The 20,000-nt window shown below is 46.3% G+C and overlaps 1 protein-coding gene across 1 annotated transcript in view; it reads right to left on the minus strand.

The window, feature by feature from the left end:
- Window positions 1-20,000, minus strand: part of bahcc1a (BAH domain and coiled-coil containing 1a) — a gene marked incomplete at its 5' end in the record, with an annotated part of 128,374 nt that overhangs the window by 35,010 nt on the left and 73,364 nt on the right. Inside the window, 6 exon segments of the mRNA XM_084329126.1 lie at window positions 1,146-2,093; window positions 3,408-3,753; window positions 14,830-15,083; window positions 16,757-16,915; window positions 17,900-18,105; window positions 18,240-18,354. Of these exon segments, the coding sequence (XP_084185252.1) occupies window positions 1,146-2,093; window positions 3,408-3,753; window positions 14,830-15,083; window positions 16,757-16,915; window positions 17,900-18,105; window positions 18,240-18,354 (2,028 nt within the window).

The raw sequence follows: 20,000 nt of genomic DNA on the forward strand, positions 1-20,000 counted from the left end.
ATCTGGGTATCTGGGGGAGATGACGTGAACCTCCATGCACGTTATTACGCCCTCCCAGTGAAACTCCTAGCTGTCCTGGGTGAAAAAAAGCAGCTGGCAACTCCACATGTATCGGAGTCGACACCCTCCCCAAATCGACAGAGGGTGGCACAACGACTAGGATCGTGATACACAAAGAGAATTGGTATAACAATGGCTTTTGCCACTCCCCTGAGCCGATGACAATATCACACGATGAAGATGACAACTACATGATGATGATACCCCTCCTCATAGCTCCTTTTGGGAGCAGTTAAATGCATTAGGATGCAGTGGTAAACACAAAACATCCTTTTGCATGAATGAAAAACACAGCTCTTTGAAAAATAGGGAAGCTTTTAAAGGCACTTTAAAAACAATGGGGTCTAATTAGCCAAGGCAATGCTCCAGGGTGCTGAAAACATCCACTGCTATTGTGATTGCACACTAACTTTCAGTAACGCGCTGTGTTCTGGGGGAGAGGGGGGGTGGGGGCAAATTGCTGTTGTTTCCTTTTTGTGAGTGCCTGTGTGTGTGTGTGTGTGTGTGTGTGTGTGTGTGTGTGTGTGTGTGTGTGTGTGTGTGTGTGTGTGTGTGTGTGTGAGTGTGTGTGTGTGTGTGTATGTGTGTGTGCGTGCGCACATGCACACATGGATGTATGAGTGTGTTTGAGTGTGTGTGTGCATATGTCAGTGTGTATGTGTGCGCGTGTGTGTATGTGGATCAAACAGCAGCAGGATATGGAGAGAGAGACAGAATGACAGCTCCCTGAGGAAAGAAGGGAGGGAGAAGAAAGAGAGGGAGGGAGGGGGGTGTAGTTGAGCCCTGTCCTCCTGCCTCCTCTCTCCCGAGGCCTGTTGTTCCATCGTTATAACAGCCTTTTAGGAAGTACAAGTGCCTTTAACACCAAAGCAGAGAGACGGCAAGCAAGACAGGGAGCTCCTCCTGGGAGGCATGAAGACACCTGCAGGAAGTTGAGGAGGATCTGGGAGAGAAAAGTGAGAGATGGAGGCTATAGGCCTGAGGGATTGGGAGCGGGAGGGACTCGAAGGAGGATAAACGATGTGAGGAAAGTGTGTGTTCATGTACACATGCATGTGTAGGTGCACAGCAGCCTGGCCTCTCACCCTGGCCATCCCCGCTGTTTCGCTTGTTCTGCCGGAGCTCCAGGTCTGCCAGCTCGCTCAGCAGCTCCATGCCGTGGTGGGGGCCGGGCCGGGACGGGGTGACCGCCGGGGCACTGAAGGGGAAAAAGGGGAAAGGAGGCACGTCGGTGCAGAAGGCGGCAGCGATCAGCAGCTCCAGGCTCCAGTAGCTGGGAACTGGGTTTTTGCGAGGTGAGGTGGCGATGGTCGCCTGGCTTGGGCAGGGAGAAGGGGTAGGGGAGGGAGAGAGGCACACCGGCTCCACCGATATGTTATCCAGGGCCTCCCCCTCCTGCTGCTCCCCATCCATGGCCTCCTTGGGGGACGCAGGGTCCAACTCAATGATAGTGGGTAGTTCTAGCTCCTGCTCCCCAGACACTTTGGCCTCCTGGATAGCCTCCACTTGGCTCTCCACCCCCACCCCTACCGCCACAACCTCCTCTTCCTCCTCTTCCTCCTCCTCCTCTTTCTCATCCTCCTCTTCCTCCTCCAGGGTGATGACAGCCTCAGGCTGCTCAGCGTCTTCTGTGGAAAGGGGGAGTGGACAGGAAGTGATCTCACACACAGGGCTTTCAGCAGCCAGGCAAACCAGCACCTCCTCCTCCTCCCCAGACCCCTGCTCCTCCACCTCCTTCTCTGCTGTTGCCGTCGCTACCTCCATTTCCTCCCTCTCCTCCAGAACCCTCTCCACCATTCCTTCGTTGTCTTCCCGCACCACTTCCTGCTGTGGGAGGGACTCTGGGAGGGGCCTGACCACAGCCTGGCAGTCTAGCTCCTCCCCCAGACTGGACAGAAGCTGGGGAGCGTGCTCAGCAGGCTCCGCCTGGATTGCCTCCAGGTCAGCTGGCTCAGCTAATTGGATGTCGTGGGGGGAAGGGCCACTCTTGTAGCCCATGGCGATTGCGGGATAGGTGTATCCAGGTGGCAAGTCTATAAGGAAACAGAAATATTATTATTACAGAGACAGAAATGACCAATACTAGTTAAAGGTCTCACACCAGATGAACGTCTCATTCCACCATTTATCCTAAACCCCCTTTTACCTGGAAAAAAATACATTTACCCCCCCCCCCCCCCTCTCTGAGATATAAGATGAAGAGGTGTTAGGTCATTCAAAATGCCTCAGACATCAGAGCCACTCTAAACTCTACTCCCTCTCTACCTCTGGATGGGTCATGAAGGGCAAGAAGACCATAGGGGAAGAGGAAATGAAGTCAGTGGCACTCTGCCTTCATCTCCTGGCAGCAGGAAGGGTAGAGGACCACATGCAAGTGTGTGTGAGAGAGTGTGTGTGTTATTTGAAGTGGGCCGGGCCCTTTGGTTTATCAGAGTGCCTTGACACCATTCCTCTGGTGCGCTGCAGCCGTTAGCCAGACATTAATGATGATGAAGAGAGTGTGGGCCTGTGGGGGTGGAGGAGAGGCGGGGGGGGGGGGGCCTGTGAGCGAGGTGTTTCTCCGTCATTACTGAGGTGACAGTGCTGGAGAGCCCCGGCTCAGCCGGCGGCCATTTTCTGCAGCTCAGAGCTGTTCAGTGAATCAGGGCCTCGCCAGCAGAGCCACCCACACACATTACCACAGGAGCCTACCGGCAGGGAGAGAAAGCATCGTTAACAACAACAGCTCCTCCAATTACCGGTGGACAGAGGATGTTGCTGTATTCTCCATTGTCAGAACCTACCTAGCTACCTATTTAATTAGCAGGGCTTGAGGAGCAGAGCTAAGAGTTTGCAACTCAGTTGCATCTTAAAGTGATTACAGACGGCCTCTCCTATAACAGCCTATTTCCTGAGCTTATCAATGTTACCCCTAGTGTATCCCCTGTATCCCACAGTAAATCAAACACACATTCTCACACTAAAAAGGTGTGTGTGTAATGTATGTGTGTGCATGTATGTGCATACTATCTGTGTGCATGCGTGTGTGTGTGTGTGTGGGGGGGGACGGACGGACGCGCACGAGTGTGTGCATGTGTGTGTGTGCATGCGTGTGTATATGCATGTGCGCATGTGTGTCCATGTGTGTCTCTGTGTGTGTGTGTACGTATGTGTGTTTGTGTGTGTGCATGTGTGTGTCCGTGTGTGTGTGTGTCTCTGTGTATGTGTGTGTGTGTGTGTGTGTGTGTGTGTGTGTGTGTGTGTGTGTGTGTGTGTGTGTGTGTGTGTGTGTGTGTGTGTGTGTGTGTGTGTGTGTGTGTGTGTGTGTGTGTGTGTGTGCATGCGTGTGTGTGTGTGGAAGCCCTTACTAGGCTCCAGAGGCTCTGGGTAGTCCTGCAGGGGCTGTCCCTCTCCCCTCTTGTCTTGGGACTCTGGCCCTTTGGGTATCTGAGGCGGGGCTGGACTCATGGCCGGGGAGTGAGGGGCTGTGGCTGCTGGGCTGGGGGCAGGGCAGGGGGTAGCCGGGGTGCTCCTGGGGTGGGGGTGTAGGGAGGGGGACTGGCAGCAGGGGGAGAGGTGGGCGGCACAGGCCCCGGGAGGGGAGCTGTTCCTGGGTGGGGGGTTGTAAGAGTAGGGCTTGGCAGGTTTGGACGTCCTGGGTTCAGACAGAAGCTCCTCCAGTTCCACAGAGGGCTCATCTGGCCTCTTCGGTACCTAGAGCAGGGCAGGAACATACAGACATTTAGGGCGCTTTCAAACCTTACTTACTACTGAACGGACGTGTTTTTGCGGACCTCCCAAACTTTCAAACTTTATACTGTTTTCTTTCTTTCTACCATTTTTTAAACCAGTGATCTTAACTGATCACTGTGACTTTTGCTCTTATCGTTTATACTGTTGGATTTATTGGTTTTATGTGACTTTTTACTGGACGTGACCTAAAGCTATCGGCGCTTGTTGTTGCCATAGCTACAGCTACACGCTACAGTACTCACAGTGCTAAACTCCCCCGAGGAAATGGCTCCAACATCAGATGTCGCAGAAATGCGAACGGAACTGAAGACCATCGAGATACTAGTAATGGATCTTCTCAAGCGTCAAACGGAGCTAATGTCCAAGCTGGCTAGCATGGAAAAAGCGGACGCAGGCTACACCAGTAGTCCCTCCTGGGCGACAGTGGTGAGGGGCCGACGGAAGCTCTCCCTTCCTCTATATGATCCCTTTGATTCACCTCAACTATCAAACCGATTCAATCCTCTTTGTAATAATTCCAGCCTCCTAGGCTCTCCCTCGCTTCCGTCTCCTGCTGCTAGTAATGTAGCTTTGCTCAAAGACTATCCGTTGCTAGCTACTAGCCTAGCTACTAGCCAGGCTCCAAGCGAAGCTGCCAGGACGGCGGCCCTCTCCAGCTCACAACTCAACCATGGAAATATATCTACAACCCAGAGCAGAAAGCGCTCTGCCCTGTTTGCTCTCGCATCGCCAAGCTCCCCAGACTCACGCGATGGGTCCGACTCCCCAAAGTTTAAACGCCCTCGTCTGCGGTGCTCTGCAGCCCATACCAGTATGATCATTCAAACGGCGAGTGTCATCGATGGAAATGCCGCTGTGAACGAGCCCCTCCACACGGCGCTGCTGCCCGACCAACCGTCTAACTCCGCCAGCAATGCAGACGCTACTCCTGCGGCTTTTCACCATAGAAACCTGGCCATCTACGACGGGGAATGCATCCAGGAACAGCCAGAGATCCTACTCATCGGAGATTCCATCACCAGGTTTTTGCAAATACCACACGGCATTACGTATTGTTTTTCCGGTTTAAAAGTTACTGACTTACTTGAGTGTACTCCCGAAATCATCGAGAGATATCCGTCCGCCCACACCGTTATCATTCATATCGGAGCAAATGACGTAATGGCTAGACAATCCGTTAAACTCCAATCTGACTTTGAATCACTAATACTCACTATTGAAAGCCTGGGTAAAATATGCATTGTGTCTGGCCCCATTCCATCCATAGGTCGTGGATCTGAGCGATTTAGCCGTCTGTTCTGGTTGCACAAATGGCTACAGACCCACTGTACTACTATAGGACTTTGCTATATAAATAACTTTGATCTGCTCTGGTCCAGGAAAGACCATTACAGACCCGATGGCATCCATCCAAACATATCAGGGGTAAATGTGCTAATACATAACGTCATACAAAGTATAGCATCACTGGCCTGACAACCAACCATATCTAGCTCTGTAGACTATATACAGAAGCAGCCTAAACTACAAAAAAACACGTTGAGTGTCATCCCGATTCTGATCACCAAAAGACTAATCAATTACTCATTATCACGTCCCATATGTAAATCTAACCTTATCAATATCAGTGTTCAACCACAGACTATCTCACACCCCACTACAGAACCCGTACAGCTAAAACTAGCACTGTTCAACGTTAGAGCGCTGAAACAAAAATCATTTCTGATAAATGAACTCATAGTAAAACATGGTGTACATTGTATGTTTTTAGTAGAGACATGGTTAGACAATATCACTGGTGTAGCAACACTGATTGAGACCTGCCCTTCCAATTTTAAATTCTATCAATCAAACAGACAGAGTGGGAGGGGAGGCGGAATAGCAGCAATCATCTCCACTCAATTTGTGTGCAATGATATTGACCTGGGAAAATGTTTATCATTTGAATACCTTGCTATTGTATTGAAAACAGAAATGCCAGTAATATGTGTGACATTGTATCGACCACCAAGGTACTCGCCACTCTTCATACAGGAATTTTCAGAACTCATATCGATCTGCATTACCAGGTATGATAGAATCATTCTTAATGGAGATCTAAACATTCATATCAACAAAAAGGATGACCCCAGGGGTTGTGAGTTTCTGAACCTACTGGACAGTTTTGGACTGATGCAACATGTTCACGAGGCCACCCACCAACATGGCAACACTCTGGACCTACTAATAACAACAGGGCTAAACATTGAGAATATATCAGTAAAACAAATTCCAATTTCTGACCATTATTGTGTGTTCTATGGTACAAGCCTAATATTACATAAGACCAGAAGCGAATTCCTAGTTCACAGAAGGCTTCTGGACGCTAGAGCTGAAGCAAAATTCTCTAGTATGATGAAATCATATGACCAATGCAGTGAATCCTCCTTAAATCAGCAAGTGCAAAACTTCCACAGCACCTTGTCAACTGTGTTAGATACTGTTGCCCCTCTAAAGGTTAAAAAGGTAAAAACTGATAGAATCTCTCCATGGCTAAATAAAACCAATGTTAAAGATAACAAGAGAAAATGTAGGATAGCCGAGCGAAAATGGAGGAAACTCAAACTCACAGCTCACTTTAATTTATACAAAGACGCCATGGGCGCATACAATAAGGCAATACAACTTGCGAGAAAGGAATATTTTTCCAAAATGATCTCAGAAAATATGGGTAACTCCAGGGTACTTTTTTCCACCATTGACCGGCTGATTAACATACCACCCCCCCATATACCGCAGCAATCAGCCACAAAATGTGAAGAGTTCGCAGTTTTCTTTAATGAAAAAATATCATTGATTAGAGCAAGCATTACCGCTGATATAGATCTGGCTATGAGTGAAACCCCACCTGAGATAACTATGGGGGAATTCACATGTATTACATTACCTGACCTCTGTAAGATTGTCTCTGAGTGTAATTCCGCCACCTCCTGCCTCGATCCTATACCAACAGCATTTCTCAAGCGGGTGTTTGATAGTGTCTCAAATCATGTCCTTGAAATCATAAATATGTCTCTTCAAACAGGCACTTTTCCAGATGCATTTAAAACGGCTGTAGTAAAACCACTACTAAAGAAAACAAACTTAGATGTAAACGAACTAAAAAGCTATAGGCCAATATCGAACCTTCCATTTATCAGCAAGATATTAGAAAAGATAGTCTCAGTACAAATAAACTCCTTTCTCAAAGATAATAACATCATGGAGGAACTACAATCAGGTTTCAGAACAAATCACAGCACTGAAACTGCCCTTACCAAAATAGTTAGCGACCTCAGGCTAAACTCCGATGCTGGCAAAGTCTCAATTCTTGTCCTATTGGACCTTAGTGCAGCGTTCGATACGATTGACCATAATATCTTGATCAGTCGTCTAGAAAGACTGGTTGGCTTTTCCGATCATGTACTAAATTGGCTCATAACATACATTAAGGGGAGAAGGTTCTATGTTAAGCTTGGAGACAATGTATCCGAGGAACATGACAGCAATTTTGGAGTCGCACAAGGAAGCTGCCTTGGTCCATTACTCTTCTCACTATATATGCTGCCCCTCGGGGACATCATTCGAGACCACAATGTATGCTTCCATAGTTATGCTGATGATACACAACTATATATCTCCGCAGAACCAAATAACACTACAGCCATACAGTCCATTACAAATTGTCTGTTAGCAATAAACAAGTGGATGAACAATAACTTCCTAAAATTAAACGAAAGCAAGACCGAAATCCTATTGATCGGCCCAAAAGCGAAAAGGGAAGTGCTCTGTAAAAACCTGGGGAGTCTGTCATCCTATGTAAAGACTGAGGTTACAAGCCTAGGTGTCATCTTGGACTCAGACCTGACCTTTAAGTCTCATATAAATAAGGCCATGAAAACGTCATTCTTCCACCTAAGAAACATAGCGAAAGTAAGACCTTTCGTAAATAAAAAGGATGCAGAGAAACGTATTCATGCTTTTGTATCAAGTCGGCTTGACTATTGTAATGCACTGTTCACTGGTCTTCCCAAAGCAACCATTGGGAAGCTTCAGCTTATCCAAAACTCTGCAGCTCGATTACTAACTCATACAAGGAGAAGAGAACATATCACTCCAGTCCTGGCCACTCTGCACTGGCTTCCAATAACTCATAGAATTGATTTTAAGGTCCTTTTCCTAACATATAAAGCTCTTAATGAGCAAGGCCCAAAATACATAGCAAATTCCCTAGTTAGTTATCTGCCCTCAAGAACGCTACGGTCATCCACTACAGGTTTACTAGACATGCCCAGAAACCAAAAAAGGATAGGAAGTATGGCTTTTGCCAACTATGCCCCAAAACTATGGAACACACTACCAACACACATCAGAAACGCCAGCTCTATACACATTTTTAAAGGAAAATTAAAAACGTACCTATACAGTCTAGCTTACAAATAGTTATGGCTTGGAAAAACCTGATGGATCCATGAGGCTAGGATAAGCCTTGTGGACCCAACTTTTTAGATGAAGGAACGGGTACATAGGAGACACGCCTCCAGTTTTTCAAAAGTTTTTGACACGCCTCAGCTTCTGAGCTGAAGGCGTGTTTTTGCGGACCTCCCAAACTTTCAAACTTTTTAGATGAAGGAATGGGTACAATAGGAGACACGCCTCCAGTTTTTCAAAAGTTTTTGACACGCCTCAGCTTCTGAGCTGAAGGCGTGTTTTTGCGGACCTCCCAAACTTTCAAACTTTTTAGATGAAGGAATGGGTACAATAGGAGACACGCCTCCAGTTTTTCAAAAGTTTTTGACACGCCTCAGCTTCTGAGCTGAAGGCGTGTTTTTGCGGACCTCCCAAACTTTCAAACTTTAGACTGTTTTCTTTATACGTTTTTCTTTTTCTTTCTTTCTACCACAATACACAGCCACTGATGGATCCATGGGACTTGGTAAAGCACTATGGACCCAACTATGACCACTGATAAAAACGTAACTACACTAGCGTTATAAGAGCTAAACATTGCTACCTACAATACAAGTGCATTGGTTTAGTGCACTTCCGGTTGCCACTGAGCGGAAATGTTTGTGCGGACCTGTTCTCCCAAACTGGTAAGCAAATGACTGTTTTTACGTTATTTTCATTTTTACGTTACTATTATTATTATTATTATTTTTTTTTTAAACATTGATCTTAACTGATCACTATGACTTTATTGCTTTTATCGTTATATATGCCTATAATTGTGTACAGCACTTTGAGCTACATGACATGTATGAAAGGTGCTTCATAAATACTTACTTACTTACTTACTTACTTACTTACTATAGCCCAGTTGCCATGGTCTGCATTAGTGGATGAGTTGTTACTTTGTTGCATTTTCCCTTTCGTTCGGTTTGGTTTCACACAGCGACATTTCATGTGGGAGCTGTCACTAGGGTGACCGAACGTCCAATTTGTGCGGACAGTCCCGCAATTTAGCCCTCTGTCCCGCATGGCGCAACAAGAAGAAAAATGTCCTGCATTTCAATAAGTGTCCCGCATTTCAATAAACAATTTTAAATATATGAATCATTATTGTTTTTGTCCTCTCATTAATCCCCAACCATGCACTAATGCACCGCAAATACTGTACGTTACATAGCCTAGTCTAACCAGCGCGAGTGCATATACTGTACATAGCACCTGGCGCAAGCTGTTTATGTTATGCCTAGGCCTACCAGTGCCATTCTATTTCATCGCATCTGATGTGTCTAATCACGGGACGACCAAACTCTTCCCACTCGCCGTGCGCTATTGGACTCCCGAGCTGGGAGTCAGGAACCAAGTCCTGAACTTTTATGAAGACCACAATGAAACGGCAGGCGCAATCCACAGCCTAATGCGTTCGTGGAGAGGTTGTTCTCGCTCATGACCGGCGCTGAAGCTGCAAAGTCCAGTAATAAAATAGATTCCTCAAGCACTAACTAGCTGTACATGCACTATGGTGCTCTCCATGGTGCTGAGACCTTCGGAGGCGCATTTCTAGTGTTCCGAGGCACAATGTGAAGGTGCATTTCTAGTGTTCCGAGGCACAATGTGAAGGCGCATTTCTAGTGTTCCGAGGCACAATGTGGCTATGTGTCCACCAGGGAAGTTTTTTTCAAGGCGGACGGCTTTGAAAAAAGAAGAAAAAAAAAGCTCTGAGCGTTTTTCTGAGGCTCGCGCCAGCCGCGGCTCCGCCCCTTCCTCGATGAGTTACATTGATGAGCACGCTCCTTTCCCAAAAGTTTAACTAGTTTCAACTTTATGAGCTGGGAGCGCTCCGACCAAAAACGCTGCCGCCCAGAGCTCATAAAACGTGAGGCGCGTCGCTGGGAAGAGGAGCGCGCCTGTCGCTTCTCCAGCATAGAAATGAATGACAGAAAGGAGCTGACAACTCATAAAACGTCCCTGGTGGACACATAGCCTGTGAAGGCGCATTTCTAATGTTCCAAGGCACAATGTGAAGGTGCATTTTTTTTTTTAATCTTTTTTCTCCCTCCATTTTCCTCCGATTTTTCTCCCATCCCAATGTTAGTCGTATGCCAATTCCCAATCCCCTTCCTGGTCGCTGCGCACTTACCCCCCACAGTCAGATCATCTGGGAGAGTGGAGGCTATCACGTGCTTCCTCCGACACACGTCCAGCCAATCAACCGCTTCTTTTCACCTGGCAGCGCGGATCCTCCCCGAGAGGGCGTAGCGTGTGGAAGGATCACACTATCCCACTCAGGTCCTATCCGCGCTTAGCAGGCGCCCCGACCGAACTGTAGGAGTCGCTGTTTACAACGACCCGGACCCACCCCGCCAGCTTCTCCCACCCTCTAATACAGCCAATTGTATTAGTGTGAACGGCCAGCCTAGCTGGTGACAACCCCGGAGCTGTGAGCTGGATTCGAACAGGCGAATCCAGCTCACAGCTCCGGGGTTGGTGACGAACGCAATCTCCGCTACGCCACCTAACCGCCCTGTGAAGGTGCATTTCTAATGTTCCGAGGCACAATGTGTGAAGGTGCATTTCTAATGTTCCGAGGCACAATGTGAAGGTGCATTTCTAATGTTCCAAGGCACAATGTGTGAAGGTGCATTTCTAATGTTCCGAGGCACAATGTGTGAAGGTGCATTTCTAATGTTCCGAGGCACAATGTGTGAAGGTGCATTTCTAATGTTCCGAGGCACAATGTGAAGGTGCATTTCTAATGTTCCGAGGCACAATGTGTGAAGGTGCATTTCTAATGTTCCGAGGCACAATGTGAAGGCGCATTTCTAGTGTTACAGCCATTTGCTGAGCCTACTGTTCCCCGTAGGCAATTTCTTTAATAGTTGTTTTGTTTCCGATTGTTCACTGCTGTTTTAATTTGTATATGTATAAATTATGTATTTCACTTATGCAGGATAACACTCATGCTACTCATGTTATTATATTCATCCTGTATATACCTGTGATATATTTACATTTAACATGTTAATTAAAGTAAAACGTTATATATGATATTAATTTATCATTTTAATAATTGTACACTTTTGTCAGATTATATGTTGTAGTGTTCTGGAATCAAGGAATCCAGTGTAGACAATGTATGAGAGATCACAGGGTACATGTACATATTTTTTTGTATCCACTTTTTCTCCCATTTTTCTATATTTTCTCCCATCCCAATTTTCGTATCATCCAATTCAACCCTCCCCTGTCACGAACGCTGTTTCTTGCCTCCCACAAGCCGGCTGCAATGTGGACTAAGTCATACATAGCACAAGTCCCCTCCGGTACTTGAGGTAACAGCAGTCGCATCTTTTCACCTGCGCAGCTCGATCTCTCAGTGGCGAGGAGTAACGCGTGGGAGGCTCACGCTGCCCCCGACACTTCCTGATTCTACTGCGCAGGCTCACCAACCGACCTGTAGGAGTCGCTGTCCACAACGCCCGATCCCCACCCATCAGTTTCCCACCCCCTAATACGGCCAATGTGTATTAGTACGGACGACCAGCTAAACTGAAAGCAATGTGGAGCGCTGGGATCGAACAGGCGATCCCAGCGTCTCAGAATTCGTGGCGAGCGCCTTGCCCACTACGCCACGTAGCCGCCTTGGGTACATGTACATCTTAATAGGACTCGGTAACCTCTAGGAGCCGTCGGTACAGTATGTTGGATTGCATGGTATGGTCTTCTATATAATTATGAGTATAATACGCAATTAAGACGCAACAATATTGTGTTTTTAATACATGAAATGCTTAAATTTTGATCAAAATTATGAATACATTATGTAAACGTGATTCTTGCATAGTATTCATTACTGTCCCGCAATTTCAACAAATGTTCCGCAAAATCGACATGCTGTCCTGCATTTGGAACATAAGGATTTGGTCACCCTAGCTGTCACTCCATTCATTGGTGAAAAGAAACTTCACAGAGTCAAGAAGAGTTTGTTCTTCTTCTGGGACAGCTCTCCAAAATGGACCATCGGCAGAATTAGCATTTGCTTATAATTGCAGTCATCATTTTGGCCATAATACCAAGCCAAAATATTTGTGTTTTCTCTTACTTCTGGTATATATGGTCATCTGCCCAAATATCAACAAGGCATTGTATTTCGTTGCTGCTCCAGATCATAATACACAGTGTAGCTATAGGAGCTGGTTTGATCCAAAAATGTGCAATGCTTCCTGTAGTTCGGTCGGATCAAGGTCAGATCACATTTTCATGACAAACAAACCACTCCAGAGTTTGTTTGTAACCGGACCGAGACCACCTTCTCAACAAGACCCTGGTCCAGTTGATTGCTGTGTTCACATCTGCCCAAACGAACCGTGCCAAGCGGGTAAACACCATTCTCCTATGCAGAGAGTTGGACAATATAGCACTTTCGTTCCACTGGCCCATCTCTGTCCAAAGAGGAAGTAAACTAACCGGTGCTGCCTATACGTGTATTATCTTCCCTAGACGTATTGAATAAATAATATTATATTATATATTCAAATAATAATGTATAATTTAAATTATAAAATTTCACTGCATCTGTCTGCAGCCTTGTTTATGCACCATGTCCATGGAAACGACGATGAACGCAAACGTAAGGTTTGGTTTCCTTATGCAGAGAAGATAGTCCGTTTAAGTTTTTACTGATTGCTGCATTTTCTTTCAAACTAATTTGGTTGTGGATGTCTGGATATGGTACAGATCTTGGCTCTCTTGGGAAGAGATATTTAGCACTGACGTACAGGCGTAGAGACAGCTCCATGGAGGGTTTGATTCAGTCGAACTAAACGAGGCAGGTATGAAAACACCCTTAAAGTCATACGTTTACTGAGGGGGCACAAATAACTAATATTTATAGCAAATATACTCCTATATGCAAGAGGCAATAACCAGTCCATAGTAAATCCACTGAAGGCTTAATCATTATGTGATGTGGGCCATTCCTTCTATTGGGTGCTCTAGCTACATTGATTGTACTGAGCTCACTCCATCCACATATCCTGCACTGAACCCACTCCATCCACATATCCTGCACTGAACCCACTCCATCCACATATCCTGCACTGAACCCACTCCATCCACATATCCTGCACTAAACCCACTCCCTCCCTATCTCCTGAACTAAGCTCACTCCATCCATATCTCCTGTACTGAGCCCACTCCATCCCCATGGGACAATCAGCGGAATCCCAGTATAATGTCAGAGAAGAGCTAAGAATAGACCCACACTTCAGATAAATAGATGTTTGACTATTTAAGCTGACTAACGATGACTCCCTTAACACTTTGCCACCCGACCACAAGTTAATACGGGTTTCGAATCCATGCGTTGTGGACAGAATCATGTATAAAGCCATGGCAAGTTGTTATTGCTTTTATTACATTTTAATAACCGGGTCAAGGTCGCGGAGCGGCACTGCATATATTCCCTAGTCTGTGAATTCGAGGATGTGCAATACCGGCCAGATCCTCTTAGGGGCGCCATCGCTCCACTGCAGTATGCCCTGTGGGCGAATGGATAACTTATTTTTTTTTCTTTCAATGGAGATTTTTAGTACCCGGATTCTGAACCAGCATCCTGTACCGTGCATTACGTTTTCGAATCGCAGATTTCACCATGGAATAAGGGGATTTATCATCAGCCAATGGACATATCGATCTACCAGATGGCGATCGATAACGGGGAAATGCTCGGGGGGATCCCACTGGCTCATGGTAAGATCTTTTTCACGTAAATTACAGCCCGATCAGAGCTTGCTATGATACTCAACCAGCCGACCAGCGTATGTGGCTAGTTAGACGAACACTGTTATTGGTAATCAATAATAATAAACGACGTCCCCCGCCCCCCCCCCCCCCCCCCCCTTTCATGCATACATGCTTTGGGACAGTCCCGATCATATGCAGTTTGAGTTATTTCTTTAGCATCTGTAAAACGGAAATGCCATTGGATATAACGTTAGCAGCTATTAGCCATTTATCTAGCCTTCCAGAAAATATACTAGCCCAAATCCGCTATAAAGCTTATATTCACTGCGCTATAAAATGAGAACCTATTGATGCATTTTTTTTTCTTTAAGCCATTTTGAAGGGACGGTTTATGAACTCAATGGACCTGTCTCAAAACCCTGCCCTTTTTTCTTGATCCTCCAATCAAAGCTGTCGCTTACCTCTGACTTCCTCGTACGAGGAAGTCAGAGGTAAGCGACAGCTGTGATTGGAGGATCAAGAAAAGGGGCAGGGTTTGAGATAGGTCTATTGACAATGAGAATGGACAGATAGCAATACTATAAAGTATATATTTAGCTCAACAAAAAGCCACACGTTTGTTTACATTCCCCGGTCCTCTTGCCATTAATTAGACTCAGCCCAGTGGTCGCGAAAGTGTTAAAAAGCAAGAAACCGGTTCTAATTATCATGGAAATGTCCTTCTCTTTATCCATGTCTCTGTGGTTGTTTACTTCTACCCATACAAATGAATCTATGTGTAACTTCAATCAGCTCTGCATGTACTGCACTGACTCCGTAAATCACCTGAGTGTTGTGAGCGGCTCTATGTTGCACCTCCATGCCGTGGGCAGCCCTGTGCTGCTGGGGCTGGGGCTGGGGCTGATGGCTCTGCTGCTGATGTTGGTGCTGATGCTGCAGCTGCTGATGCTGCTGGAGAGCGTAGAGCTCCTGTTGCCGTAGAAACTGGGAGCGGGAGTACACAGCGGGATGCTGCATGTGGGAGGGGGGCCCCCGGGCGCCGTACACAGGGGGCCAGAGCCCCGGCTGCTCCATCACATCTAATGAGAGAGAGAAAGAGAGGGGGGGGGGGGAATCAGAATGGAGGGGGCTACCTTAGAACAAAAAGACACACATGCATACACACTCCTTGCATAGATTCAAACATAATTACACATGCATACAGTATAGTACAAGAAGGTTGTACATGCATATATCTCTATCTATAAGCCTCCCACACATGTGCCAAACCATTATCGATGTCATGTAGCATAGACATTGACATATCCCTTAAAAAAAAGATTTCTGATTTGTGAGAACATCAGTTTCCCCAGACAGCAGCAATCCCACGCCCTCTGCTTCTCTGAATAGAGCCCTGTATCATAAAGACCGCCCGGAGAATTTCCTGGAATGTCAACTCATGACATCGATGAGATGTGAACAGATGATGATGATGATGATGATGATGATGATGACCGACTAACTATGACCAACTAAATAACGGTCAAGATTCCTGGCTGGGAAGACACTTACATCTCATTGGGGTGATCAACCTCGCTTTGCTCCCATACAGCCCCCCCCTTCCCCCCAACCCGCCCCAGCCAAACCACAGTAGGAATCTGTGTGGGGGAGCAGTCCAGTTCCCATGCCTGAGGTTGGACCGCCATGCTCCCCTGGCGTGGCGTAAAGAGCACGGGAACATGACGTGGCTGAGGAGAGACGAGATGAGATGAACACATTGGAGGAGCGACCGGGGACCTCACGCTAAACAAAGCCAATGTGTTTTTCTCCTCTCCGTGTTTCACGCGGCGCTCGTTAACGTGCGTGTCCAGCCTGACCCTTCCTTCCCGCCCCCCTCGCTCCACCCGACGCACCACGGACCCTTTGTTCTGGGACATTAATTCGGCTAAGCAAATGTTTCCCAGGGGAGGGGTTTTGTGGATGCACTTCCCCTCCTCGGCTGGAACTCCTGCGGAGCGCGGAAGGAAACATGCCACTGAGGATCGAGGGCTAATTAAATTTCACAGCCTGTTCGCTGAATACAGGTCTGCGTTGACTTTTGAGGAGTGATCGCTGCCTATCTCTCTCTCTTTCTCTTCCTCTGTCATGGTGGTGTGTGTGTGTGTGTGTGTGTGTGTGTGTGTGTGTGTGTGTGTGTGTGTGTGTGTGTGTGTGTGTGTGTGTGTGTGTGTGTGTGTACACATATGGTTTTGGATGAGCACCCTGACCCATTGAGGGGCCCATCCCTGTGGGGGCGGAGCAGGTGGTGTGCAGGAAATGTCTGAACTGGGATGTGTGTGTGTGTGCGCGTTTGTGTACAAGCACATGTGTTTGTCGTCAGCTCTGTGTGTGCCATGTTTGACAGTGTGTGTGTGTGTGTGTGTGTGTGTGTGTGTGTGTGTGTGTGTGTGTGTGTGTGTGTGTGTGTGTGTGTGTGTGTGTGTGTGTGTGTGTGTGTGTGTGTGTGTGTGTGTGTGTGTGTGTGTGTGTGTGTGTGTGTTAAGTGTACAACAGGGAAGAGAAAGAGCCCATTAACAGGAAGCCCATCAGCAGCCGGGCCTTCACCACTGTGATCCCCAACAGAGATATTTTAATGTCCTCCCCACCATGTATGAAAAAAAACGTGCAGCCGAACAGGAAATAACAGCTCTATTAAGACGAGGCGACAGGAGGCGGCGTCGAAATGTACTGAATGGGTGGTAGATTAAGAGTAGAAGCAGATGCTGTGGTGTACCCAGGTGATGGGTGGCCGGGTGGGCTGTGGGCTCCGTGGGCAGGACCACCAGCTGGGTGGAGGGATCCTGGGGCAACGGCAGGACGGGCTGGAGGGGGCCCTGCATGGCCGCAGAGAATCCAGGGGGCAGGTTCTGGTGCAATGCTGTATGGCCGATCCCTGCGGTACAGAATAGAATAGAATAGAATAGAATAGAATAGAATAGAATAGAATAGAATAGAATAGAATAGAATAGAATAGAATAGAATAGAATAGAATATAAATACTTTAATCATCCCAAGGGAAATTTGGCACTACAAATCGCTCACAGTAAACATTTAGGTAGACAAAACAAAAACTAAACTAAAAAACTAAACTAAAAACTAAACTAAACTAAACAAAAACAAAACAAAAACTTGAAATTATTTCAAGTTTAGATTATGTCAGAGGACCACCAACGCCAACATGTTAGGCTAAAGACGCTGTCCTGTTGAAACCCATGTAGTAAGATTCTAATGGTTTGATATGACTCTGAACTGAACAGCGTAACAGTGAAAGATGCTTTCATTGATTTTTTTTAATTTTTTTTTATTGGTCTTTTTCCCCCTCCATTTTCCTCCGATTTTCTCCCATCCCCAATGTTAGTCGTATGCCAATTCCCAGTCCCTTCCTGGTCGCTGCGCACTTACCCCCCACAGTCAGATCATCTGGGAGAGTGGAGGCTACCACGTGCTTCCTCCGACACACGTCCAGCCAATCACCGCTTCTTTTCACCTGGCAGCGCGGATTCTCATTGAGAGGGCGTAGCGTGTGGGAGGACCACACTATCCCCCTCACGTCCAATCCGCGCTTAGCAGGCGCCCCGACCGAACTGTAGGAGTCGCTGTTTACAACGACCCGGACCCACCCCGCCAGCTTCTCCCACCCTCTGATACAGCCAATTGTATCAGTGCAGACGGCCAGCCAAGCTGGTGACAACCCCGGAGCTGTGAGCTGGATTCGAACAGGCAAATCCAGCTCAGCTCCGGGGCTGGTGACGAACGCAATCTCCGCTCGGCCACCTAACCGCTGCTTTCATTGACTTCTATTGAATTAAATAAAAGTGAAATTAAATGAGCATATTCCAAGCAATCACATTGCCAATGTGTAAGAATAACCTCTCACCATATGAGTGACCCGTCATCCAGAGGGAGGGGCTTCCAGTCCTTGGCATCCAGTGGTGATGGGCAGAGTGGGCGTGTGCAGCAGGATCTCCTAATTGGCCAGATTGAAGGGAAGTCCCGCCTGGCACCATGAGATGAGAGGTGAGGTCGCCATGGCAACTGTTGGAGGGATGGATCCTTGCAAACTCCACCCTCTCCTTGTTATCCCTGTAACCGGGGGAAACAAAGACCAAGATAAGGACTCCTGAATGGTGGCCAGTAAAGATTGATATTGAACAATTGGATTACAGAGACAACGGATTTAGATACATTACAAATGAGGTGTTCTGCCAAAGCCTCACCTGATGTAAGCCTCTCTATCTCTGTCAAGACAAGTTAGACCCATCTGTTCTCCACTCATCCTTTTCCTCTCCTCCTCTGCCACTGGATCGGAAGGATACATGGAGCGGGGTGGTCCTGAGAGACAAACATTAGCTGTTAGCTTACATTTACATTTTGTCATTTAGCTGACGCTTTTATCCAAAGCGACTTACAAGGTTTGTACAACAAGACAGCAGGAAGGGTACAACTCTATCAGCTGAGTAACAATGTTCATCAAGTGTTGAGTGCTACAGTGTATTTTAGTATATTAGTATAAAGACAAGTGCATGACAGTAAGGTTAGTTAGGGTTAGAGTTTTTCTTCTTCTTTTTTTCATTTCAGATAATGATTGAAGAAGTGCATCTTTAGTCGACGGCGAAAGATTTTTTTTCCTTTTCATTTCAGATAATGATTGAAGAAGTGTGTCTTTAGTCGACAGTGAAAGATTGGATGGGTTTTCGGCTGTCCTAACTGTGGTGGGAAGTTCGTTCCACCATTGTGGGGCAAGGACCGAGAATAGGATCGCTTTCACCATCCTTCCCCTGGTGAGCCCATCACATTCCCCAGTCTCTCACTGTCTCACTGGAGACACGGCAGGGAAACTGAAAAGTTTTTATTCTCTTCTTACTCCCTTCTCTCCACCTTTCTTTGCACATTAAAACCGTTTTAAAATCAACTAACACAGTATATTAATAACACATTCTCTCTCCCCCTCTCTTTTCCTCAGAGTGCGGGGATTTTAAAGAGTCCCTATTGTAAAATTGGCATTTTCCTGTGTTTCCTCCATTGTTTTTACACAATGAGGGGTTGTCTCTACACTGAGAAATGATAAAATATGTACATAGTGCCGTTTCTGCAGTGCAGCTGTGACAAGAACCCTCCTATTGAAACAAGTCATTCAGAATCACAGCCACAATCAACGTTGTTAATAACGCAAGCGTATGTGGGTGTGAAGAGATGTTGTAAAGATGTGTGTGTACATAATGGCAGCTCTTTTCTAACAAATGTTTCTGAGAAAAATCATTTCAAGGGGACTTTATGGGACCTCAAAGATCTATATTAACTTGTTGAAAATAACTACAATATGGGACCTTTAACCCTTCTGCCTTGTTAGGTAACTGACAGAGTTGGCACATCAGTGCATGAAAAGATTGCATCACGTTCAAGGTCATAAAAAACTTAATTTGTAATATTAAATATTTTTTTATGAATACCACTATGAACCTAACTCAACATATCTATCAAAGATTCCAAAGATTTCAGAATTGTAACCCCTTATATTCCCGTTAGGGTTAGGGTTAGGATTGGGGTTAGGGTTAGGGTTAGGGATAGGGATAGGGTTAGGGTTAGGGATAGGGATAGGGATAGGGTAACCCTAACCCTAACCATAACCCCTAATGGCATGAAATAAACCACTGGGGTCGTTTTGTCCTCTAATATTGGTAATTTTTTTTTAGAGGTTTTCAAAATATAATCTTCTCAAATTCTGTAAATATATGGAAAATAAGCAAACGGACCCAATTTCATGACATAATTATCAACACAGCCACCGTTATACACACACACACACACACACACACACACACACACACACACACACACACACACACACACACACAAAGGCTAAATACAGGACATAGTTGCTAAGGAGGCAAAAGGGTTAAGGGACTCTTGAGTCAGTTTCTGTATTGCATATCTCATTTACATGATCTAAGTCATGTCCTATTCCATAGTATATGATG

This window comes from Notolepis coatsorum (assembly GCF_963971535.1).
Source record: "Notolepis coatsorum genome assembly, chromosome: 14".
Classification (NCBI taxonomy): Eukaryota; Metazoa; Chordata; class Actinopteri; order Aulopiformes; family Paralepididae; genus Notolepis; species Notolepis coatsorum.